This window comes from Anopheles funestus, chromosome 3RL, assembly GCF_943734845.2.
Source record: "Anopheles funestus chromosome 3RL, idAnoFuneDA-416_04, whole genome shotgun sequence".
In the NCBI taxonomy this organism is placed as follows: Eukaryota; Metazoa; Arthropoda; class Insecta; order Diptera; family Culicidae; genus Anopheles; species Anopheles funestus.
This window is the reverse complement of record NC_064599.1, coordinates 36,200,397-36,226,743: the sequence shown is the minus strand read 5'-3', so window position 1 is coordinate 36,226,743 and position 26,347 is coordinate 36,200,397. Positions and strand designations below refer to the sequence as shown.

At 43.6% G+C, this 26,347-nt stretch overlaps 1 protein-coding gene across 6 annotated transcripts; it reads right to left on the bottom strand.

The window, feature by feature from the left end:
- Positions 1 to 154: 154 nt before the first annotated feature.
- LOC125767594 (uncharacterized) lies at positions 155 to 25,941 on the bottom strand. 6 transcript variants are annotated; one of them, XM_049434334.1, is made up of 9 exons: positions 25,787 to 25,941; positions 23,759 to 23,862; positions 4,766 to 7,929; positions 4,140 to 4,682; positions 3,441 to 3,500; positions 2,895 to 3,176; positions 2,643 to 2,822; positions 2,154 to 2,550; positions 155 to 1,702 (listed from the first exon to the last, which is right to left on the bottom strand). In XM_049434334.1, the coding sequence occupies exons 3-9, from the start codon at positions 7,808 to 7,810 to the stop codon at positions 1,698 to 1,700; spliced, it is 4,512 nt and encodes a 1,503-aa protein (XP_049290291.1). In that variant the 5' UTR covers positions 7,811 to 7,929; positions 23,759 to 23,862; positions 25,787 to 25,941; the 3' UTR covers positions 155 to 1,697. The 6 variants fall into 6 exon arrangements, with proteins under 6 accessions (XP_049290291.1, XP_049290292.1, XP_049290290.1 ...); XM_049434335.1 differs by having other exon boundaries at positions 23,759 to 23,902; positions 25,791 to 25,941; XM_049434333.1 differs by having other exon boundaries at positions 25,791 to 25,941.
- Between the last annotated feature and the right edge of the window lie 406 nt (positions 25,942 to 26,347).

Sequence of the window (26,347 nt, the reverse complement as noted above, 5' to 3'; positions counted from 1 at the left end):
ACGGAATATATCACCGTGTCGGCAACAACGGTGACGATGATGTGGTGACTATGACTGTGCGTGGAATATTACCCATCTTTGCCAATAAAGCGTGTTGGAATCGAATAAGCGAATCTTCGGAAAAATGATTATGAAAAGTAGAACATGGAGAAAGTTCAAGTATCTGCACTGTTTATTTGGATTATAAAGAATCTTTTTACGACGACCGCCCCGGAGCAAAACGTATCATATGGTAAATGATTTTTTGTTTGTTTTTGTTTTTTTTTTTTGCTTTAATGGTACCATTCCTTTTTCATTACACCACTCATTTAGTTTTACTCTTGTGCAAGTTTCTCGTTTTTTTTTTTTTTAAAACGAGTGTGGTTCTAGTTTCAACTTAGCCCATCTGTTTTATACACTTTTATCGCTCAATTCCCAACATAAGACTTGTAATAAGCTTGCTAACTTTGTGAGATTTGCGCTTTTTTCGCTTTTGTTTCTCACTACCCCAAAACCTGTATATGCTTTCCTAGCGTACCATTTCGTTATTTTTAAGCACTTTCCTCATGATACACTAGTTTATGCTGTGCTAGTTTACGGTGTTACCGGCACGCTAATCTTAACCATTTTTGTGTCTGTTAGTATTAATGGATAAGAGAATTGGTTTTGCTTTACGATAAACCTGTGCAATGTTAAAGACAATCTATTTCGCCCCCTTTTTCTTTCTCGTTCGCTCAACTTGTTTTAGTGTTAATCAGATCGATCAGATCGTTCGACCTTCTGATAGATCGCTATCAACCGGGGGTGCGAGTCTAGTAGTAAACGCTACAGTAGTCATTTTCGCACTATTGTTATTTTTCATTGATACACATTTCTCGTTGTACAACATTATTTTCTCTCCTTGGCCAATTCTACACACCAGGTTGCTGAAATGAAATTACAATCGTGTAATAACGACGACACTTCCCGATAAAAATCTAGGAACTTGTTGAAATTGCTTTGCCATCTTTGAAGAACACAAAGTAAATGATTTCGCATCGTCTCTCGATCGTCGTTCGAACGTGCAAACGGAAAAGTACAAACGTAAATTTAGTATTCTAATTACACAGCGGATACACGTCACACCGACCCCTCACGAGCCCGTTATAAAAAAACAGAATGGAAAATAGCTTAACCAAACAATAAATGACAAACGAGAAGAAAAAGTTGCAGCTGTAGTTATTATTATTTTAAACACAATTTAATTCCGAATATTTTACATAGATTTTCTTTTTTTTACCTTTTCTTCCCTACACAACTTTACAAAAAAAGGATACGTGTCTAGCTTTGTATTATTAAATTACCTAATAAAACGTTATGAAGAAAATAATGGATAATAAAATTCATCCTCCGTTGGTTACATTACACGGTGTCACGTGCACACACTCGGTGGTGCTCCGATAACACGTGTGCCACGCGGACGCTACTCACGACAAGTCGCACGATTCTGACTTCGCGAGCAAACCGACATTATGCAGGATTTGGTGGTTCGTAATGGAAACAATAATCGCGTGGGTGGGCTGAGAATCAGAAGATAGGTGTGAAGAAAGACAGGATGTTTCCCTGCTTGTACTCGGTCCACGGTCCTTATCTGATCATCCCGTCTAGGCGAAAATCCAATCCCATCGGTTATAGTTTGTGTGATTTAAAATAGCCCTACCTTGTTTTAATACACAGGTTTAATCTAAAATAAACAGAGAAGTAGAAAACAAATCAGAATAAGAATTATATTGATGTGCTTATTAAATAATGTATAAAAAGATGAAAAATTGCTTATTTTAGCATATGTGGGAGCGTGAGAGTTTGCTCTTTTAACATAATAAACACATATTGGTAGTCTCCAAGGATGCAATATGATATTAAGTCGATTTTTATCTTTGCTGCGCAATGCTTTCAGCATTCTAGATGACATTTTAAAAGAAATCATTAACAAAACATTAAACATTTACTAAATCTAATTAGAAGGATAAAGGATTTCAGTTGCACTTCATCTTTTAAAGCTTTTTTGCAAATAAATTGTGCTTTAAATTAACTGATATTTCCATTTTAAATCCGCTTATCTACGAAAGCACATCTATCAGGTACCATGCATCGTGAGGACTACCTGCACATATGTATCTCCAGTTGTTATTTACCTATGACATGACTTTCCAGTTCGATTTTCGCCATCTTATTGCTGTTGGATGTCGGCTGCGGGATGATCGTAATTTCGTCATTAATCTTTAGCGGTTTCAGCAGTGAATCGCCACCACCGACGAACGGGTTCCTTAGCCCGGCACCGGAAGAAGATGATCCGCCACCCATGCCGCCGGATGAGGTCTGTTGCTGCCCTCCGCTCCCCATACCCTTATTACCCTTGCCATCGGTCGTCTTCTTCGCCACCGTACTGTGTGCGGAATAGACGTGGCTTTCAAACTGTTTGTACATGCCGAACGTGGCCGTACAGACGGTACATTTGTACGAAAGATGGGCAGGTTTCAGGGTCATGTTGTGATCGCGAGATACGTGATTTAACAGCTTCCATTGGTAAACCTTGTTTTGCCGTTATTTAGGTGAAAGAAATAATTAACGTTAGAACCTTCGAGACGTTCCACAGTAACGTAAATATAGTTGCGTATGCTTACCCGGCCACACACTGGACAGCGGCCAGCATCCTTGCCCTTGTTGGCAGCCTCCTGCATTGAGCTCGTCACCAAACCGTGCGAACCTAGCAAATGCCTTTCCAGGCCTTGATCGGTGAAAAACCGGTACTGACACTTTTGGCAATTGAGTGGCGGTCGGTTGTAAATCATCTTGGGATGAATCTAAAAGCACAAAACAAGGAGAGGTTAGCATGGCATTAGCATTAAGGAAAGGAAATAAGCAAAACAATATACCTTCACTTTGTGTATCCACTGCATGTGATTACGTAGCTGGTCCAAATCCTTGATATAACCATCGCAGATCTCACATACCACGAATGCCATCTTGCCACCGCTGGGATTCTGGCCCGGCTTTACCGCGGACGTCCCTTGGGCCTGCAGCTTCGATAGGGCACCAGCAATATTGGACATATTGGCGGCAGCATTGTTGCTGTTCGAAGCAGACTGGCGTGGCAGCGGCGTTATCGAGATGCTTGGTGCCTGAGCCGTCTTTGTCGCTTTCATACTGGATGCAGTCTACACGATTTATTGATGGATAAAAAAGGGGGTGAACAATGTTAAATTGTTGTGAAAGTTTGTGAAGAGAACCAAACGCGAATTTTAATCCCCACTAATCCCCACTAGGTGATATCAATTTGAGGTAAAAAGCGGTAAGGTGGGAACAATTAATGAAAAATAGCAAAACTAAACCAACCATTATAATATCACATCACCAAACAACAAAAACGATACAAAAAAATGAACAAAATTCTAAAAAGAATGAATAACTAAAAAACCAACCTGAATTGTGATGGAGGCATTGGAATTGGTTAGAAGAGATCGTCCGGCGTTGGTAGATTTCTATCGGATTTGTGTGTACATTGGTTGTGGGTGTTTTTGTGTTTTGTTTTTTTTTATGTCGTGCAGGAAACATTTGTTCAGGTGTGCACGCAGAAGAATTGTTTAAGAGGAGCGGTTTTGAGGATGTTTAGAGAAGGAAAGAGAGTAAGAGATGGGGTTCATAAATAAGAATAGAAAAAAAGAAAGGATTGAAATTAGTTGAAAAGTTATGTAATAGTGCAAAACTCTGGTAAATAAACTGCTTATTTATTAACTGTTAAAATATGTTCTAGCTAAACGAATGAATACTGCGTGTATTGTACGAACCGGAAACGGCAGTCTCCCGTATTGTGACGAAACAGTTGGATAATTAATATTTTATACAGTTTAACTATTTTACATCCTTTACCGATTATACACACCATAAGAAAAACAAAGTTCTTCCATATAATACTATGGATTTCATTCAAGTTTAATAACGGGTTCCTTGGACTGTACCACAATGTACACAATATTGCTTTGTTAAATCTGCTAAATATTCAACCATGATTAGTGTGTGGTTAGTTAGTTTGCTAAAAACCAATTCAAAATTAATTTCAAAATAAACTCATTGCAATGAAATGTAATCAAGAAAATAAAAAAAACGGGATGGCAATTTACCGGCAGATATTTACTAAATCCTCCCGCAGCAGCAGCGGCTAGTGCCGATGCCGAAAGTTGAAGGTTATTGGGTATTACCATTCCTGCTCCGGCGAGTGTGTTCCGAATGGCGGCGGCCGATGCAGCAAGCGCGTTTGCATTCATACCACCGGTGACACCACCGGCACCGGCCGTTCGTACACCACCCGCACCGGTAATACCCGTAGGCGAGGGAATGATGGCCGGTGCCCGACCACCAGCGACAGTACCACCGGTACCAACACCACCGCCAATACCGGCCGCACGGGCACGTATGGCAACGGCCTGCGCTGCTGGGGAAAGGTTTGCCAGGGCGACATTGTTCAGTGTGGCAGCAGCGGCGGCCGCATTCGTGCCGGCCAGCCCAAGATGTTGCTGACCAACGCCGGCAAGCTGCTGCTGCTGGATCTGATTGTGTGCCATGTGTTGCTGCTGTAGATGCACCGGAGTTGATACGACCTGTTGCTGATTGATGCGCTGCTGATTGGCAAGAGCGATGTTCTTTTGCTGCTGGGCTGTCATGGCCTTAAAGTAGATCGACAAAAGAAGCAACGTTAGTCTGTGCGCGTTCGTCGGTGGTTGGAATAGATGAATGAACCTACACTTACCTGATAAGCCGTCGCCGTTCCCACGAGTCCGTGCTTCGGTTTAATACGCGGAATCTTTGCGGGCGGTTCCCAGTCGATTGGCGGATTGAGGTTAAGCTCGGGTCGGAACTTCTTCGCACAGGCTACCGCATGGCGGGCCAGCTTCGACTTACCATTGTCCTCAAACGGACAGTTTGGACAGTGATGGTACGACAGGGCCTTCTCCATCCGGCCCTTAATGTTGTGCACCGCCTCCATGTGGTACAGTATATCGTGCGGTGGCCGCGTTTCGTACGCGCAGAAGTTACACTTGAAGATAAAGTTGCGCATGTGCGGTGTTTCGTAGTGGTGTGCCATCACCAGCGCCGATTCCGACTTGAACGGGCAGTACTCGCAACGCTTCATCTCGAACTTGTACGGTTTGTTGTTTTCCTTGCTCTGTTCGAGATTCTTCATCAACGAGTTTATGGCCAGCTGCGTGCTTGGCGACGGTTTACCTTCGCGGTCCCGCTTACGCTTCTGCTGCCGCAACAGATCCGTCTGCACGAACTCTTGCACCTGATTGATGCCAATGTTCATGAAGAACTTGCCCAGGGGATTTTCAAAGTAGTTTTCCGACTTTTTCGGATCGTTCGAACCACCGCTGCTGAGTTCATCCTTGTCTGTCGGCGAAATGATGTGCTCCTTTATCGCCTCAATATCGGCTTTTGCCTCCTTTATCAGTACCTTCGTTTTCTGCTCCTCGTCCGACGCTTCGTCGTCGGTGGATGTTTCAAGCTCGTCCCAATCGTCATCGTCATCGTTGTTTCGTTTCCGCTTTTTGTTGTATTTATTCTTATCCGACTCTTTGTCGTATATGGATGCGAGCGTGTCTTTCTTGCTACTTTCATCCTCCTTACTCTGATCTGGAGCAACGGTACCATCACCTTGGTTGACCACCTTATCCGCTGGGGGTACTGCACCGGACTCTTCAAGCTTTTTGCGCAATTCTTTAATGTTCACCTCCAGCTCGTCCACTATGTCGCGCAGGTTATCTACCGGTGGTTTCTCGTATATGTACGGTACGATAAACGAAGGTGCCTCCAGCACAAACATATCATCGGTCAGCGCTGGTAGCAGCGGTGTCACAGGAGCCAACCCCGTATTTGTCGTTTTTCCCATCATAACCCCTTGGTTAACTATTCCACCGCCGGAAGTTGAGTTCACCATGCCGGATGCATTGAGTAAGCTGCGCGAATTAAATTGTCCCCCCGGACTGGTGTTGGCGTTTGCAAGGATTCCGGCATTACTGGCCTTTGCTAATAGATTCGCGGCATTACTATTTACGTTAGGGGAGACCGTCACGCCAAGATTGGATGAAGTGCGCTGCGAGCCACCGTTGTTCATCATCGTATTGGTATCGATTAACACCAGCGTTGGTTCTTTGCCGGCCCCTGCAATACCACCAACGGTAGTAGAGCTGCTGTTCATTAGAAGAGACTTTTGCCCCTGGTTCTTGAAGTTGGTAGCACCACTACCTTGGAAGCCACCGATCGAGGACCGTCCGCTCATCGATAGGTTTCTTGCCGTATTTAACGAAAGAGGATCGTCAATAATTTCTTCGATATCATCATCATCATCCTCATCGTCCATGGATGACACTACACCTTGACTTTGTTGCTGTTGCATCGCGGCGATAGTCAGAGGATTGATTGATCCACCCGCCAAAGGAGTACCGGGACCTTCAGACTTTCGACCTTGTTGTATACTAGTGCTTCTCCGGGAATTATTAGCGGACGGCATGGAAGTGTCCGACTCTCCATCATCGTCCTCAATTACCACACAATCATCTTCCTTGTCGCTCAGGATCGTTAAATCCCCATCACAGTCACCGTTCTGGTTGCTAGTGGCAATGGCAACAACACCGTTGCTAGGTACACTGTCGTTGACAGTACTCTTTGCACTGGCCGTTTCTCCACCCGCTGCCACAGGCTTGGTTCCGCTTGCGCTGAGTTTCGCCAATCCGCCCTCATCCACCAGGATAACATTGGCCGCCTTGGCCGGTGGTGCATCTACTTGATCTACACTGGCCCGACGCTTTTCCTGCGACTCCACCCTGTGTTCTTCCTCTCCCTCGCTATCGGAGTCGGAATTAATACTGACAGGTTTGTCGTCTTCCTCGTCCTCCAATGGTTCCTTTGTCAGGACCCTATCACTCTCCTGCTCCTTCTGCTCAGTTGCAGTTTTACTATGTTTAGGCTTTTCCGGTCGCTTAACCGCTTCCTCTTCAACATTCGCTTCCTTGTGACCATTGGTGGCGGCCGTCGTTTTCCCTAGTCCATCAACCTCCATTGGCTCATCTTCATTGGCTATTTTTTCCACCTGCTTACCACCGGCACTGACTGTTTTGGACTCTTTGCTTGCAGCTTTCCCATCATCCTTACCACCATTTTGTGTTCCGTTTTCCGACTCAACCGCAACAACATCATTTTCCTCTTCGTCTACATCCATTGCCTCTTCTGGTTCAGATTCATCGACGAGTTGGGTCACTTTATCTTCCGCATCCCGTGCTGGCTTCGACTGTTCTACCTTGCCAGTAGTGACGCGCTCACTGCTATCACGGCTACTTAGATCAGATTTTGCCTTTACATCATTATTTTCAGACGTTTTATCTTTACTGTCATCGGGTCTGTGCAGCTTTTGCTCTACAGATGGCGCTGCTGCTGCTGCATTATCGCTATTACTATTCTTTCCTTTTTTCCCTTTTGTTTCTGCTTCCCCTGCGACCGCACCCTGCGACTTGGTAGTTTCATCGCTTTTCTCTGAGATCGAAGATGGTGACGATTCCTTTCCGGACACAGTTGCTTTCTTTTCTACGGCACAATCACCTTCGCTGCTGGTCCCATTTTCTTCATCTTCTGATTTCTCATCTTTTTTCTCTGTTTTTATCTCGGTGACAACGGTGCTGCCATCTTCCTTGGCCTTCTTGTTCGTCCCGTTCACTTCACCATTTTCCTTTGGCTCGTCGTTGTTACTGTCTGCCGTTGGTGCCGTCGTTTCCGTTGCATTTGCACCAACCTCGCCCATTTCCTCACCGTCGTCAGACGCCACTTTGACGGCGTGTTGTGCACCACTACTTCGGATCCGGACCAAGGATTTTCCGCACTCAACACCGTCAAATTTATTTGTTGTGATGATTAATAATGCTAAAATTAAAAAGAACGAAAAAAACAAAAACAATTTGATTAGAAAAGAACATCAATAAACTGATTTGGTTAAATTTAAAGGGACAGAAATAGTCTATGATTTTATTAGTAAGAAATGGAATAATAAATCTTACAATTTCGGTTCGTGAATATTAAATTATTTACAAATTTTCGGTACTTGACGTAATGGAGAGAAATTTCGGAAATCATCTTAATCCCTTACTTCGGTTCCTTTCACCAGACAAATTGTATCATCCAAAATATCGACCCCTGACGTACTGGGGCATCGGCAGTGGTGTTTGTGGGCTCTTGTATTTTATCAGAAGAAAAGGAACTTTCCAACAAGCCGAGCAGTAGGAAAATTGGCCAAGCCAGAACCAATTGTCGAAGCATGCACACTAAATCTCGACACACATACAAAAAGACGAACCAATGTGTGAGTGTAGTAAACCAAGACTAACACACACACACACATATACAGATACGGACGGCGGACACAAACAGTGCACACGAAATGGTGTAAAAAAACACATGATCTCCACCTGCCCCCCACAACAGCATATCGTGCCGCACCATCCCCCGCTAGCTTGGGAGAACTAATCGATAAAAAACCTCTCCTCCCGGTGCTAGGCACCATTGACCATTCCAACCAACGGTTGAATCCGGGGACCGATGCTTCGAGACCAGGAGGAGTATAGAATGGACCTCCTATGGAACCCATGTCCTTTTCCCTTCCTCACATTCCTTTCTTCCCAACACCCGCATCCAAGAAGGCAATCAGAAGCAGAACCACCATCAAAAGCCGGCCCTGGTATGTTCTGGTGTTGCAAAACGTCATCCCTGCCTGCAAACCCTCCTCTCCCCCCTCCCCCCTCCTCCCTCCATCCCTCGTATTTCCCTCATCTTCTCCTACACACACACACATACTACACAATCCATCCCTTCCCACTCCTCCTTCACCACCTCCCCCTCTCTCAACCCATCTTTGGTTCTTTGGTTATTCCTGCGCTTCGTCACAACTCCCCACCGCCTTGCCCCACCGACAAGCCACGTGTCTGACAGAGTTTGCTCCATCCCGTCGCCATGCACCTTCTTTTCATCACCCCCGCCGCACACACAATCCGATCCAAAAACCTCAAACCCTCCTCCATCGTCCTCCCGCGCTTACCCCTCACTACCGATCCGCTCCCACGTTCTCTTACTCTCTTTCACTCAGTCCCTTCCTCACTCGAGCTCTCTCTCCCCTGGCAACCCCACACACACACACACGTGCTTCTCTCTTTCTCTAGCCTACTGCGCGCCTCAACAACTCGGTTGTTGTTGCTTGTTGTTGCTTGCAGTTGCTGGCTGCGTCAGGGGGTTCTCTTTCTCTCAAAAATGTGCCCCGCAACCGGCGATGACTTCTCTCTTCACGCTGCGTGTCGCCGACACCAACAACCATCCCGTGCACGTTCTTCCCCGCTGACCCCGTTCTACCAACCCTTGTTACCCTGCACAACCATTCTCTGCACACACACACTCTCCTTCTCTCTTACGCTTAGACGCATTCACCATTTGCTGTCTATGTCTATCGTTCGCTTACAGCGCGCCCCGCGTTGCTGGCAATCGTACCGCTACCATCACCACGTCTCTGACCCCTTCTACCCCCCTCGGATCTATGCGCGAGGAAGATCCCGAACGCAGCACACACAAAATGGTGGCCCAGCGTCAACGATTTTTGCGAAACCGGCGTCCGTTGTCTACCTGTCACCTAAATGGTGCAGTTAATGTTTCACATAGGTGCCTACTACACGCTCATTTAAGGATGCATAGATCCTGACAAAATTTTTGCATATTTCAAATGACATAGTAGACCCCCATCACCATGGTGTGCTGCAGATCAATCCATTAGCGTTGCTGTTATTGGTCACAAAAGTGAATGTTGTAAATCACTGTTTACAACAGTCTGTTCCACTGACTAAGGGGGATTTGTTCATTACAAAGTTGGGGCGATTCGGAAAGCACATTATACGCTATTAAATAAATAGAATATCTTTGAAAAAAATATGTTTTCCTTGGAGATCGATGAGAAATTTATAATTCAGATTGTATCGAATAGTAGGCTAATATAATTTTCATTACACACAACTTTCTGATGGTTGCCTGATGGTAAAAAGTGTGTAGTATGATTAGGGTGCAAGGGGACCTGAAGTGGCACGGAACAGCACGGTGGGAAATCGAGAGCGTCATACAAACAGGGGCTCAACCGTACACACACACACACACAACACGCGCGCACATTCACCCCCATACATACAAAACACGAGGAACACAGGCCAGCGTGGCCACCAGAAAAGACCCGTCACGCCATTTATTATCTCCGTCTCTGTCATTCCTCCATTCCCTCTATCTTTCGATGTGACCCGAGTGTGTTACGAATCTACCACCAGATGGCGGCACCGGTAGCCTTTTCTTCTTCTGTACATGCATCCGCACACACACACACACACCGTCCTTTCTTTGCCAATCCGGGTTTGCGTGCCATCCCGAAAGGCAACACGGAGCAGCAGCTTCAGCCCAACCGAACGAAAGGGGATCTTCTCGCTCTTAGCAACAACTACGTCGTCACCACCATCGTCATCTTCGCCGTCCGTAGCATCCCATCTTCCCGGGCAATCAACACACTTCAACAAGCCCATAGCCCTCTGCCGATTTGACTCACTCATCTGCCGGGGCTTGCCGTTTTCGACACAAACAGCAAGCGGCACCAGAAAAGATCTATCTAGAGTCCGGGAAAGGCGACGCGAGCGGGTACATGACTCCGCTTTCCTCGAGGAAATATTCCTCGATTCCCTCTTGCTTCTAAGTCTGGGGTGGTTGTAATCTTTTTCGCTACTTGTTTTTCATCAACTAAAGGCTAGGAGACGAGAAGTATCATGTCAAGGGCGAAAAGAACGATCAAGAATTAGAATCACGGGAAGAAGAAGAGCATCTCGAACGAGGTAAAGCAAAACTGAAGTAATATTTTTGGAAGATATACGGAAAACTATGCATTAGGCTATACGAACATCTGCAACGTTTGTCTGTGTATTTGGTTTCCAAATATCAATTCCCAATATTCGCCATTCCAGTCGAAACCAAGAAGGTTCACTTCTTCCGTTAAATCCTTTTCACAATTCTGCAGCAATGCAGCTGGCTGATGCTGCTGCACATGCACCCGGAAACACAGATGGTTGTATAGAGGTAGGTTAAGACTTTTTGGGAAAAACTGGCCCCGCAAAACAAAGCCCTTTCTCAGTCCGACCAGCCCTTATATCATACCGTACCCGTGATTAATAACGAGGGATATGGGAAACAACGTAAAGTCCCCGTTTGCATTAGCGTGAACGAGAAAGCACACCCAACTGATGGAGGAGATGTAGGCCACCCTCGCCTCAACATTCCCTCTCCCCACCTGGCGGAACGGTCTTTGTGGTCGGAAAAATCATGCTCCGCCATTTTGTAGTCTTTAATATACAGTTTCTTCGTGCGGGCGCCACGAGTTTGTACTGAGGTGAGGTTGTGTGCGTGTACTTACTGCATTAGTGATTAGTCGGTATGTTAAGTTTTACTTTTTGGGGGAAAATAGCGAAAAGTGCACATCGAAAGACACACACATTGACAGCAAGCAAAAGGCGTTAATTTGAAGATCATCTGTCGATGTTCTCCTAAAGCGAAAGCGATTGTAAATCGAATTCGCAACACCTTATAGTATGAGAAGATCAACATTATCTTGTGAGATCATCAATAACTGTTGTTATCTTACATTTCTTTAGTTATTAGAACATTAGAATTTAATCGAACTCCAACATTTACAATTCGATGGATAAGCTTTTTGTTCGTAGCTCTTCTCTCAAAACTGTTTCCAATATCTCAATCATGTTTTGAGGTCTATTCGTGAGAATTTTTATCGGTTGATAAAGGTGTTGATAATGTATAAGTATGAGCAAGAGTTTCTTTGCTCAATGATTATTTATTGTAAATTAAACCAGCGCTTTTGAAAATCCTCAAAATCGGTGTGTCCTTTGCGGCACAAAGCCCTTCTTCTTCTTACCTGCCTACTACTACACCTTGTTCAGGGGAGCTATGGAAGGATTTCCTTCTAGAAAATTCAAAATCTACCAAAAACATCATCCTACACAAACACACATACAGAACGAACGCTTGATGCGAGATATTCACACGCACAGAAAATACCCTCGAACCCACCGCTCCTCGCTTACCTTCGTTCAACCCTCGCCTTGTCTATGAAACCATGTTCACACAAGCACACATACACCCAGAAATACGTCATTCCGAGTCGTGTCACCTTCCCTCCTTTCTTCCTACCATCCACATCCCCCCGCTTGATCCCTTGTGCACAGCATAAACCTCCCTCGAAAACAAAACAAAAAAAAGACATACCCCGCAAAATGGGCCTTGTTTTTGTGGATCTGCCAGAACCAATATAAATGCTCCCGGACTGGAGTGAGCTGGGTGGACAGACGACGGAACAGGTACCAAGGTGGGGTGGTCAGAAACAAACGAAGACGATGGCGCAGGAACTAGAAGTACAGAAGTACCAAGTCACTGAAGCCAGCGGAACGGGCAAAGCAGACGGAGGAGGGTGAGTCAGTCAGTGTTATCGAGAGACTAAAACACTTTGTGAGAGAAAGAGAGAGAGAGGGAGAGAGCGAGCGAGAGTACGAAAGACCGAACAAGTAAAATGTTGACGAAGCACACATACACTATGAGGGCGTGAGGGAGGAAGGGTGAGGTGGAGCTGTTAGTGTGCCTATGGACCTCTGGCGGGCAGGGCGGGCAGGGTGGCAAATACACCGAACGGGTGGGTGGTGAGCGAGGGGTTGAATGGACCCCCTTTTCCCTTTGCTGCTTACTGTCTCCGATGGGTTGAAGGAAGTCACGAGGAAGGTAAGTGTACCGGGAGGAGGAAGGGGAAGGTTGGCTGAATTGATTTTGAAACGATGCGTGTGTGTGTGTGCGCGCTGGTTCTGTGCACAGGTTCAGTTGCTAGTGTTAGTGTGTTGCAGAATGGCCCTTCCTCTGTCTTACCCCACACCCCACACAAGCTCTTCTTCTGGCACGACAGTATCTATCCGTGAGGCCCGTGACTGCTGCTGTTGGTTTCATCCCAAAACAAATCGGATTGTGATTCGTGAGCAGGTGACGGTGGCCGGTTCTTCCTAATCTCATCTCTTCGTACGATCGGAGGGATCGGAAGCGGCCGGGGATTCGTGCCCCCGTAACTAAAGGGATGAAGGGGTATTTGGAAGGATGATGGCGGCACAAGTACAACACACGAACGATAATCGATCTAGTATCCTCTATTTCGTTATTTAATTTTAAGATGAACGAATGCAAGAGAAACAGACCCGCACACGGACATAGGAAAAGTTCAAACAGAAAGTGAAAATTGGGAAAATGTAATTTTTTTTCGTACTTTCTTGGATGTTTTTTAATAATGAAATGCGGCCGGTTAAATTAAAATCACATTAAAGATTTTTGGCTACGTTTCAGATTGTTTTAAACATTAAAATTGCGTGTATAACTTCTAAAAATATTAGGCACAATTTGTGCCTAATATTCTAAAAATATTAGGCCCAAAACATCATAAATCAAAGTGGGGAGCATAAGCTAACAAACTGCATTAACACATTAGCTATTTGATTAATTGTATCATACTTTGTTTTGTGAATCAAAATGGTATTATTTCGGAACCAGTTATCATCATCTGAGGATACTTTGCGGAGTAATACTTTTGGTTTAAAAGCATGGTAAAAACGTGGTAATTGTGAACCGAGCTGTTTCTCTAAATAACATGTGTCAAGAGTAGTTTCGTCGCTTTAAAATCGACGATTTCGATGTTGCCTAGAGTCTTCGTCAACAAATGGTAAAATCGTTCAAAGACAATACATTGGTGGGACCCGATCGGTATAAGCTACTACGAGTTACAACTGGATGGAACTGTCACTAGAGAACGCTACCGAAGTAAATTAATGGGACTGAGGCGAGCACTGTGCGAGAAACGACCGGCTTAACTTAAAAAAACCAATCTGTAACACGTTAACGCTCGCTCTTTTGATGAAAGCTACAAAAAATAGTGATTTCTTTTGTAACGATAAATCACCAAGTAATGTTTGTTGGCATGATCAAGTTACATATTTATATTTAATTCAGCTACCTTAGCTCTAATTCAATTCAGGAAGAACAATATAAGGATGAAATGTAATCTAAATTCTTCACATCTCATTTGGCCACATACAGGATCGAAGAAATGGCATAGAAACTGTGTAAACAAATATCTGTAAAATACGCAATCAAAAAAAGCCTCAACCATGCATTTCATAATTTAATACGATGTTTGGCAATAGCCCAACATGAAAAATAAACTATTGGTGTTGAGTAATTGGATAAAGTGCTTTTGGAAGTATTGAACTTGAAACAGGTGCATTACCAATAAGATCGACCTAATTGGTCCTCGCCATTTGCGGAAAAGTGAACAGTTTTCACACGTGTTCTGTACGCAAAATACCAACAACTCATCGTACAACGCATTAGGTATTCCCATCCCATCGCGTGTTTAAAACCCCGCTACCCTTTTGCTAACGTATGCATTAAAAAAGCGACTTTTTTCAAGTGGATTGTAAAAAATTTAAATTTAAACGAACAAAGTTGCATTTTATTCATTAGGGATTTAAAACCATTTTTAGTCATATGCATCCAAAAGATATTTTTAAGCCTCTTTTCCAGTTAATTAGTCGTCTTTTTGATCGAACCATCAGGTAGTTTTTCAACACTGCCAGGGATTGACACTTTCGCATGTTTAGTCGGTTACACCGTCCCTTTCGATCCATTCGGAACAGCTATCTTACCAAAGAAGTGCTCATATTGCCATCAATCTTTCGTTTCCTTTTCAGTTGATTCCTCCGGTCGCTTCTGATTCTCTCATTTCCTGAAGTGCCATAATCTTGTAGAAATATGTATTCGCGATCCGGATGGACCAGCCGATTTGAACAATCTATAAATCGAAGTTCAATCACTGTTTTGGCCACAACAGCCGCAAATACCAACCAGCAGGTAGAGCAATCGCATGAAAAATCACAGAAGTTTGATGCTTTTTTAATGCGTACGTCAGGACCCCTGGAAAATAGTTTTCTTCATAGCAAAGTGGTTAAAAAGCGAAATTGATTACCCAAGATCGCTATCAAGAATTAACATACATCTACCAAGGTTATCAACCAGGCAAAATCAACCGATTGTGTTCGAAATTTGTACGTTTCGGTACAAAGTAAATCAATCTTTAGAAGGTACATACATAAAGTCGTCCCTTAAGTTCATTTTTAAAATGTATAACAACTTTTTTTAATCTTTTTGTTATTTAAGATTTAAAAATTAAGGTTTGTAAAATTGTTCATTGGCGAAAAATTAGTTTAAAAATTCTGTATAATACAGTAAACGGCCAAAAATCATTCTCACTGTTAAATGTTTTGAACAGACTTTTTGCTCTTACGATGAGTTTATTTATCTTAATTTATTTGATCTTCATTTCAAGTGCTAGAAATCTTTTACCAATTTAAGAATTTACGTAAGTTTTAAGTCTTTAGCGAATAAAATAATTCACAACAAGCTGATCAATAATCTGGCTTTAATTTCCTAGCAATATTCCCTTAGGCCGGACCATCACCTTCTCGAAATGATTTGTATTGTTCATGTACATGTCATGTTCTGGAACAGTTTTAGAATATCATCACTATCGAATTCCTTAAGAACTTTCTGAAGATCATAAGATTGCTCAAAGTAGAACATACAAATTGTGAAGGGGATCTTACAATTTCAAACAAGTAGAAATTAAATGCATGCACTATCACTTAGAGAAATACATTAATTTAAATCTGGTAAAAAGGATTTTACATACATATGTGTTTGCGTGTGTGGTGCATTCACGAATAATAAATTCTACCTTTACTCATACCCCCATTTTCTTCCGTCTTTCGTCAATAATTATATGATATTTCCGACCAAACACTAACAAACAAGGAAAATGATGAAAATTCCTCCCTTGTCCTAAGTGCATTGGGTTTTTCTCGGAAAACTACTGCACTCGGTGTAGACGCATACACGCGACACGCACATATTAAAACGTTCGGCGTAAATGCGCAAAGTATGCACACACATACAACAGCCGCTGGGGGTATAACAGTATACTAACCCTATTTTATTACCCTGCCATCTTTGCCCTCTTTACCTGACAGTCAAAAAACCAACGTGCGCCAAACGGTTGGGGACAGAGGGGAAGGTATTGGGGCGCCATCCTCACCCTACCGCTTTTCTTACCCCTTTCTTCAGAAAACAAAGAATCCTATCGCGTACGGTGCAATAATTGCAATTGATGATTTTGTCGGTTGATCAACACCTTCTGCCGATTGTGGCCTGCCTGTTCGTTGCAGCTGACCACGAAGCATGGAAAGTCAGCATTTGGTCCACCATATCTAGTATGCCTGGATTTTCCATATTTGACAGTTCAGCTCGTTTGCACGAATTTCAAGTTCGTCAAGCAAGTTGTTTCATTTACTGTTATTTATTGAATGGCTTAGTGTCCCCTTTGGGTCATTTTGTTTGAATTTTCATTGTGAGTTCAGTGCGATATTTAGAAATGTGTTTATTAGAACAGAATCTGAATGCTTGTATCTTAAATTATCAAGCATATGCCACTGGGGTCGCTGCACATTACAACCCCTGTAAGGGATTATATAAAAGCACGTGATCCTCAGTAGTATCTTGTACTTGAAAACATTATCTTAAATCATTTTAATTACTTTTTTCCAAATTAACACAAAAATGTGTTTTCCGCCCGGAGCGAGACGAAGACGTCTCTCGTGCGTACTCTGCAGTAAGGAAAAAACCAACATGGCCGCCACCACCGCCAACCATGCGGCCCCATGCACGGTGACGCAACACACCGTGCATGGTAGTATGGTGGCGTTGGATCGGCTTGGTTTCATTGTGTGTGATGACGGTGTACAACGAAAACCAGGGGTTCCCTCCTACCCGTCGTTGCTGTATTAACATTACTGTAGTATGCACCTTTGTGGTAAAAGATCTGGTCGGCTGTCAAAGGTGTTCTTGGTGCTGCGTTTTACGTCACAAAAGATGCATCTATGAATTGCATTTTGCGCCAACTATTTACATTTTTCTATCTCTAAAGGTGGCTTTCGATCCGAATTGAGCTATTTGGGTTTTATCTTGTTCAGGCCAATGAAACCAATTAACGTTACAGCACTTCCGCTAGGTGGCGCTACTGTACGGATGGCGCTTGAGCAGTCGTAGCCTGCTGTGCTGCGCTCCCAAAACGTTACGATCTTGTTATCACCGTGATGTAATGGATCACATGCGGGAGGCATACCAGCATACAATGCTGCCCTAGCTCGTTTGGAATAATTAGTGTAGAATAAAGACTAACTATGGAAGCGAAATAACTTCATTTATCTTTAAAGGATGAAGTTGGAAGTGCATAATTCGTACATATATTCAATACTCTGTACAAAGCATGATGCAAACTTATGCAAAACATTTTCATTGGATCAAATCATAATAGCCGAACATGAGCTGAGATGGGAGCCCAAAATCAAAATGTGCAAATGAAAGGACCAAAGCAAAAACAGCTGTGGAAAAAAACAAAAATGGCGCTACACAATCTCACGGCACCGCAAACTTTCATTGCCATCCTCATCCCGCCAGTCACTGTTGGTCCTCGGGACCGATTGCAATGGATTGCCTCCTCTTGTGGCATTTTGGGGTGAAAATAGTCTCGCCCCTGAAACGTTCAAATTTTGGACACTCAACATAATCGTGATACTGGGACTTGAACCTTCCTGTCCTGTTCTCCACTTCTACCTCCAGTCCTCATATGTTCCCTTTTGAAAGAACTCCCGCATGCAAACACACACACACACATACACGGATATAAAAGCATACCAAATACACCAACACTACTCAAGCGCAGCTTTAGAAAAAAAAACAACAGCATAGAGATGAATTACGAAAATAATAGTAACAATAACAATAATATCATTAGTAACAACTGAAAAGCAGCGAGACTCGTGGAAGAAAAAAAATACAAAACAGTGCGAATAGCGCCGCACAACTACAACCATGATCAAATATACCAATTTTGGGCGGTTTGTATGTGTGTCTCGGTGTACGTGTGCAAGTACAGAGCGCATGCCATACACAACAGTGCCAAGGCAAAAGCAAGAAAAAGAAGAAAACATTGCTCGGAGGACCGTGTGTGTGTGTGTGTGTGTGCAAACTTCTTTCCCAACCAAAGGAAAACAGTAGTAGGCTATGGGAGAAGGGACTGTAGCAGAGCACAATAGGGCAAGCAGTAAGGGAAAGGGGGTTGTGATGCGGGGGGGATGGGACAGTGCAGAGGAAGCCGGGTTTGAGGATCGATGGAAATGATGATCAGGAGCGGAAGGCGAAAGTAGCGGTGCAACGCAGGAGGTGCAACGGCGCGACGATACGATGAAGTGTGGGGTGGCGCGGACAGAAGGAAGGATGAAACGGCCGGGAGACGCGGTTTGAGAAGAAACCGCGTGCGCGAGGAACGGAATAGTAGATGGAAGCGGCGAAAGGGGGGCGGATGGTAGATGCGAATCGTGTGAAGAGGAACAAGGGAAGCAGAAGGAGAAAGGGACTGGAAGAGGGGAATGGAAACAGGGTGGAAACAAGAGAATGACGAAGGTATACCAAAAAGATAGGAAACAACGCAACGCGCGTGGTAATATAGAGAGAGCGAGAGCAAATAAGAGAGTCCAGTTTGTGCTACAGAGAGAACCACTACCGGCAAAATGAATGAGAGAGGAAACAGCATTGGATGGGAGGGAAATTGGTCGACATTAAACGTGCCGGAGTGAGACGGGACAAAAAGGAGAACGAAAAAAAATAGACCTTACGATGGACAAACATAGGCACCAGGAAGAAGGGAAGAGGAACAACAGGAGGATAAGACTGAGGGAGAAAACGAACTCCTTTCGAGCTCTCTTTCGCTCAGCTCCGATGTTTTTTGGGATACTGCCATGGAGACGCAACGCAAGAATAGAAGGTCGGAGGAAGGTGTAGATGGTAGTGGAAGAGTGGACGCAGGGTAGTAGCTGACAAGGGGATAGAAGCACAGGACGAGGCAGTGTAGTAGCTGTATGGGGCGAAGGGTAGCTGATCATGTGAGGGGAAAGGGAACGGACACGCAGGAACCGTGTGCTAAGAAAAAATGGCGCGCACGGTGCGTGCCACAAACCGTGGGTTGATAGCATCCAAAAAAGGGGGGAAGGTAGAATGTGCAATGGTGTGTGCCAGGTGGATTGGCGGGGAACAGTTTAAGGGGAGTTTTTCTGCTTCCCAGCAGCAAGTGGAAGAAGAAAGTAAGACAAAGAAAGGAAGGAGGGAAAACGATGCGGAAGGGGGAAAGGAGAGAAAGGTGGAGGTTTGGGGGAAAAGGAACACACAATCAATCCCGGGAGAAGTTGAGCTCCAACAGTGGAGGCTGGGTTTTGCTGTCCGAAAGGTCCTTGTGGAATTGATTCAGGGGGAAAGGATAAAAGACGGCAGAGTCTTTTAGCGACAAAAGGATAAAAACGATGATCGTCAAACAATTTGGTTGAAACATGAAGCAACAAAAATGGAACCGTTGATTTAATCTAACCATCACCACATATACTGTTTCGCATCTATTGGGTATTGGGGCAACTTCAACTTCAACAATCACTATTGTGCTAGCGAAGTATTTAGAAAGGTCATGGTTGCAAATATCTTTCACAACATCTGCTGCAGAAAATAGGTTCATAAATTGAAATTAAATTACCGTTCAACGAGCAACCCGAATCATGAGGAAAGTAAGTACGAATGCATTTAACAAATGTTTTGCAATGATAAACCAAGTACTTGGCTGATAACAGGAGTAATAAAAGATTGAATTATGATATTTCATCGAAATATCGTTGCAAAGCCTTTGTTGAAGATATCAGCATCCCAACATAAGACATATAAACGCACAATGTGATTCGATCCATCATCATCATCATCATCATTAGCAACACCATCATGGCGACGCAGCCGTCATTGTTAAACATTAGAGCAGGCCATGGATGTCTGTTCTCACAGGTAGCAGGCTGTGAAGTACAAAAAGAAGTGCTCTAGAATAAGGTATCGGTTAGTATCCTCTATCTGTCGACACTATCATATCCTAAATTTATACAATAGTATCTTCCAGTCGCAAAAAGGGTTACTTCTTGCAGCTCGCGTAATCATTATCGCTTTTTTCTTCTATCAACGGACAATAAAACGCAATGAGGCTCATTAATGAAGTTGCCTTTAACTTGTTGTTTTAAATTATCCTGGCGAATTCGAGCTCGAGTGCCGGCAACCTACAGAAGACCTTCAGGGTTGTGCACATTTTTAGGGTTAGGGATTAAAACGAAGACTCTCCCCGAATTAATTCAAAGGAAAATTGTGGGGAGATATAGTTTTTTTTAATATGACTACATACATGTGTTCGCACTAACACATACTAACACTAAACAACCATACGGCATAGATCATACTGTGTGCGTGTGTGTGTGTGTGTGTGTGTACTGCGAAACATTGCAAGGTGTAGAAGAGCAAGACGCGGTGGTGATGCCAGAGGATGATGAGGTATGTGGTGTGCAAGTTGTGTATGTGTGTGTGTATTGTACGAAATGCGATGTTTGCGACCTTCGTATGTGTGCGTGTGCATGACTGTAATTTTGATTCCTCCCTTCCGTACTCTTAACATCATCCGCTTCGTCTGGCGCACCAATGTGCACCTTATGGCACTCCTTTCCACCGAAAGCAAGCCTAGGCTAACTTACCGCCCTAAACGTCTAAGCTCAAAACCCAAGCAGGGCACACTTTTCGTAGTTGTTATTTTATCCCTGCTCTGTGCGTCTAGTAAGTCGAGATGGATAGTTAGAAAATACGACTGTGCCTTCTTTTTGCTGATTTCTAAATACTGCTGTCCGCTGCTGGTGTGTGCGCAGAACCCGCGTGTGCCAGTTTACGTGCTCGTTTGTGTGTGTGTGTGTGTGCGTGCTGTGGAACGTCACAGAAAAACGAAGAAAACACTTGGCAAAGAGAAGGCGCGCACGGTACTAGGCCGGAACGGGAGTAATACGCGGGCTGGTGGTATGCGGTGTGATAGCAAACGCACGGAAACGCACGGCAAGGAATTGGGGGAGGGTGTAGGCGAAGGGAAAGACCAACCAATAGAATGAGCGAGAGAAGATGACGTAGCGATCGCACAACATATCGGAATGGTCCCGGGACGTACGCAATGCAGCAAGGAGAAGAGGAAAGGGGAACCGTGGTGGCTGACGAGTCCCCGAACATGACCAAGCACAGGAGGAAAGCAGTGTGCAGTGGGCAGTGCGACGATGGAGGAGATCTTGGGCGCGGTGAATTGTCGCCGAGCGTATTAAGGGACCCGGGTGGGTGGAAGATGTCGATCCATTAGGAAGGCACAAACACAAAGAAGACAAAAGCTTTTCCTGCCAAAAAAAAAATCGAGCAGATTTTTCTTCTTTACACTTCTTTCAGGAATTGTTGTGAATTGCTGCACACAACAGGAAAAATGGCTATCCGGAAAGAAAAACGTTGAGGAAAACGATAAGAAAAAAAACATTATTCGTTCATGAAATTCGAAAAGGAAGCGGATCGGTGTGGACCTGATTATGGGCTGGAGTTGGGACATTATGGGTCTGTGTCAAATGACCTCCCTTCCGAGTTTCACCTTCGACCGACACCTTAATAAGCGAAATCCACATACGAACATTCGAAAAAACTTGAAAGGGGTGAGTCATTGGAAAATTTACATTTACATGCATACATACGGGACTGTTGGATATATTCTCTCACAGTCTTCTGTGCCGGGAATTACCAGAATAGATACAATCTATTCTATAGTCGAAGTAGATATAGATCATTTGTTTCTCGATGATCTTGAAACCACTTCATTATCATTGACGCTGTAATCATATGGAGTAAAGAGAAATTGCCGGATATACATTTTTCCCCATTCACTGTATTAGAATTCACTTTTCATTTTGAACAAGTCTATAAAATGAGATCTGCTTTAAGTAGACACGCATTAATGCTTCTAAACTGGAACGAAATTAGCCTAAAAAAGAATCCACAATTCTTGTTTGAGCAGTATGGGTTATGCGGCGTCTTTCACCTTGCGTAACTAAGGCTGCTTAGCCTGGAGACTTAAATGCGCTTGAAAATAATAAGGTAATCGTGTGCTTGTAGTGGTGATCGGTAATACGGAGTGGAATCTTGGATCCACTCCGACTCCGCGTATAAAAAATTGATTCCGACTCCGACTACAAACCAAAATTGACTCCGGCGAGTCCGGTCGACTCCGAATGGGTCCGATCGATTCCGGATGAATCCGGATGGGTCTAGATGAGTCCGATCTAGTCCGACTATTCATGGATAAAAAGTAAATTTTGCAGGACTCGATCCAACTCCTCCTCTCCCCTACCCCTCGATCACTTCTGCCAGAGTCCAAAACGCCTCAACAAAATTCCTTTTATATGCAAAACCAATACAGTAGAACGTCGATTATCCGGAGTGCTCCGGACCGGAGTGATACCGGTTAATCGATTTCCACGGATAATAGTCCCGTAAATATCAAGGACATTTATATATCCAGATAAAGCGTATATAGTATCTATATACTATACTATGGTAGTCCTTTTGGAGCTAAAAATAATCCGGGATCAAGCAAATTATTATGAAATAACAATTAAAGTTTACAACGTGAAATAAAATCGTTTGGTGACGATTTTAATAATTTTAACCAACCAGACATTAGTACAAGTGTTGTTTACCACGGTTGAACAGCTGTCAATTTTCGGCGCACGGTTAATCCGCCCCCGGATAATCGACGTTCTACTGTACTTGCAAATTCATGTTCATAAATCATAATTGCAAATTCATGTTCATAATTCACATACCAAGCCATATCTATGTTGTTAACTTCTTCTTCTTCTTCTTCTTCTTCTTGGCTTAACAACCTCTACGGTCATCCCGAACATTTCTTGCTTACTAGACTTATTTTTACCACGTAGCATGATTGTCTGTCCTAGGTACGGAGGGACGGCCCGGATGGGATTTGATACCCATTGCTATGGGTATGGATGTTAAACATTGCACAAAAACCAACATGCATCGAATATGTTGCAATCGTGTGCAGCATATTTCATTTCACCACGCAGCCGGGTAGATGTTATATTATGATTGGCTTTGCATGCATGGGTTCGAATCCCATCCTCGTCGCCAAATTGTTATGTCTGGTTGTACAGACAAATCGTTTATTAAACACACTTCTTCGAGTTAACAATTAAAACTGATTCCTACATGAAATACTCCCTTCTTTTATAGCTATTTCCCATCTCAATAATGACTACTTGATTTAAGGAAAATGTAACAATAAATCATGCATGTGGATTCCGTGGATTGCTTTGATATCCAACAGTATAAAGTCCTTGTAACCGAGGAACGATCCGGATGGAATTTAGTATCGGACCTGACGTGTGAGATAGGTTGGTACCGCACCATTTAGCAGCGCATTAATATTACAGTCGTGTTTGACTAAATTATTCCAAACTTCATAGAACACTCCGTACGACTTCGTTAGGCTGGACGGATGAGAATGATTTTCCGATTACATAAGCGTTTGAAGACAAAAAAAAACCAAATAAATTTATAATAAACCAAATAAACCTATACTCACTTGGTCGTTCGGGTTTGCTGCAATCTTTTGCTCAGTTTAGCAAATATCACAATTTTGTTGTTGAGTGCAGCAAGGCGCACAGATGCTGAAGATATTGTTTGAAACTGCGTTGAGTAGGCCGAAAGAACAATAGAGAAAAAATATCTGTAAATGGGTGAGTTTAACCGTTGTACATAAATCTACGTTGCTACATGGTACAGTATGAAACAGGATTATATTTGCACAGTTGCAGTGATTAATATATTTCGGTCGAAACCATCGCACCAGCTGAAGCTGCTTCCCAGCTGACTGGGATCATCACTTCCGTGCTTAGCAAACCGAAGAAACGTCATTCAACTCCCGCCTGTCCACGCGCAAAAGGGGTCGTTGTGCACACCGCTGGAAGAGATGGAAGTACGTGTGCCGGAATCGGTGTAAACGAGAGGGACACATTTGAATGAAAACTCTCTTAGCGTGTTTTTTTTAGTTTACCGCTTGCCAGACGCGACTGTACACGCACACGATGCTACGGTCCGCAATGGACCACCACACACAACATAAAAACTCTTGTTGATGGAAGATATCGCTCGTAAACAAACTGTACGCGCGCCTACTATTGCTGCGTGTACATCATCTCTTCCCGCACTCTTTGACGGTGTTTGTTTTTTAGCCAAAGCACTCTCGCTCTCTCCTATACATGGCGATTTTTGCCAACAATGCACTGACACGAACGCGCGCACCGCGATGCTGTCACTAAACGCGGCAACCGGTCTAACGCACACAAGTTTTCATTTGTTTTCAAAGCTGCATACCCGTTTGATACTCGGGATCGGGTATGCGGGTCTGCTTTTATGTTGCAGCTGATTTTTTTAATTATCTCACTACTTCACATTACACCGCCAATGTCATAATGCGCTCTTTTTTCGATCACTCGCAGGACAACATGTTTTAACAAACACTGTACAACATGTGTTCACCAGTCGCACATGAGATGTGTAGACTATCTTTAAACGCTGGAATCGAATCTGTTTTACCGGAAACGAGTTTATTTTCCTTCATTTCCTCATCCTCCTTTGCTCTTCCGAAGATGATCATGAATGTTACCTTACACGGACGCCATATTGGATTTGGTCGGAAAATATTTGCGCTCTACCCCTTCGTTTCCTTGCACACACAATTTTCACCGTACGACTCCCGTTGGACACCCCCTTCACTAAACCCATCGAACGAAACCGTAGCCGAGCCAAAAGCAATGGGGAAAATAACACACAAAAAATACAAACTCCGAGCCGTTCACTCACGCACACTACATGCGGCGTTGGTTTGGCTTTCTGTGCACACAAACACAAGCGCATACTTTGATCTAGCGCGTTTTCCCTTCTTCACAAGCTTCAGTACACCGCATTCAACATCTCATTAGACACCGCACACAAACACACCATTGGCACACATGCACAGCGGCACAAGCGATTCGGTTGCTCTTTCTTTCAACGATAGAAAGCGTGACGTTTGGTGTTCACCGTCCTGCTCTCATATTTTTTCCGACCTCCCCATCCCTTGTTGAAATGGTTGGTGCACACACCAATTATACACACACACACAACACACACACCGCCGCCATTTCTACATTGCGTTGGGTTTTCTTTTTCATATTACATATTGGCTATAGTGAAACGAACTAACCCACTTTAGAGGAAGGGATGCAGTATGTAGGGGAGCCAACGGTACAGGAACTGCAAACGAGCGGACCATTCTGTTCCTTTATTTTTTGCGAATCATGCAAACACATACACACATACGCATACATATACACGGCACTATACGGGAGCGCACGCTTTCTTTAACTTATTCGAATCAACGATTTAAAAGAAAACCATTCTTTACCAACGAGGGAAACACTGGCCAAACATTTCTTCCTTATTTTTGAAACTTACGGGCACTTCGTACCGGCATGGTAGGAGTGCTGCTTATGACACGGTCACGCTCGATTATATGAATGGTTCACTATGTTTGGGTACACACAAAATTACAGCCGCATTCGCTACTTACACACCTTTTCTGCTTCACCGACGATATCAATGCACGTTTTCTTCTCGTTTTCACTGTTGGAACAACATGAACACACGCAGAGATGGGACGTCACAAAAACGTGCCTGCTCTGACGGTCGGTTCCTATCGAATTAAAAGTCCGTGGTATTTGTCCGAAGTGTGGAACCCCACAAACACCACAGCTCTGGGATGGTTTGACTTTTCCCTGCAGCAGTTTATAGTGGTAGGTTGGAATTACAGTTTTTAGTACAGCTGTACTAAACATCTGAACAAATAAAAAACAAAACGTTTTTATTCATGCAGTGAGAATTCTGGAAATTGAACAAATCAAATTGTTGAATTGAAATTATGTTCATTGAAAGATTAAATCGTTTCAATGGGGTTTTTGTAAATTAAATCCTGCACCGAACGAAGCGAAATAACAAAATGGAAAATAAGACAACTCTTTTTCGTGTGAAAGCGTTAGCATAATAGAGAAAAGATGATAATAGAAGATAATAAAAAAAAGATAAAGAGTGGTACGAAGTAAGATTTTCGCGGCGTTATTCCCAAGCCGAAGAT

Excerpts from the sequence above, each read along its gene's own strand:
- LOC125767594 (XM_049434334.1), bottom strand. The coding sequence starts at position 7,810 with ATGGGCGAGGTTGGTGCAAATGCAACGGAAACGACGGCACCAACGGCA. Across the intron at positions 4,683-4,765 it reads GAACGGCGACGGCTTATCAG|GCCATGACAGCCCAGCAGCA; the intron begins GTAAGTGTAGGT and ends ATCTACTTTAAG. Across the intron at positions 3,177-3,440 it reads ATGCCTCCATCACAATTCAG|ACTGCATCCAGTATGAAAGC; the intron begins GTTGGTTTTTTA and ends TAAATCGTGTAG.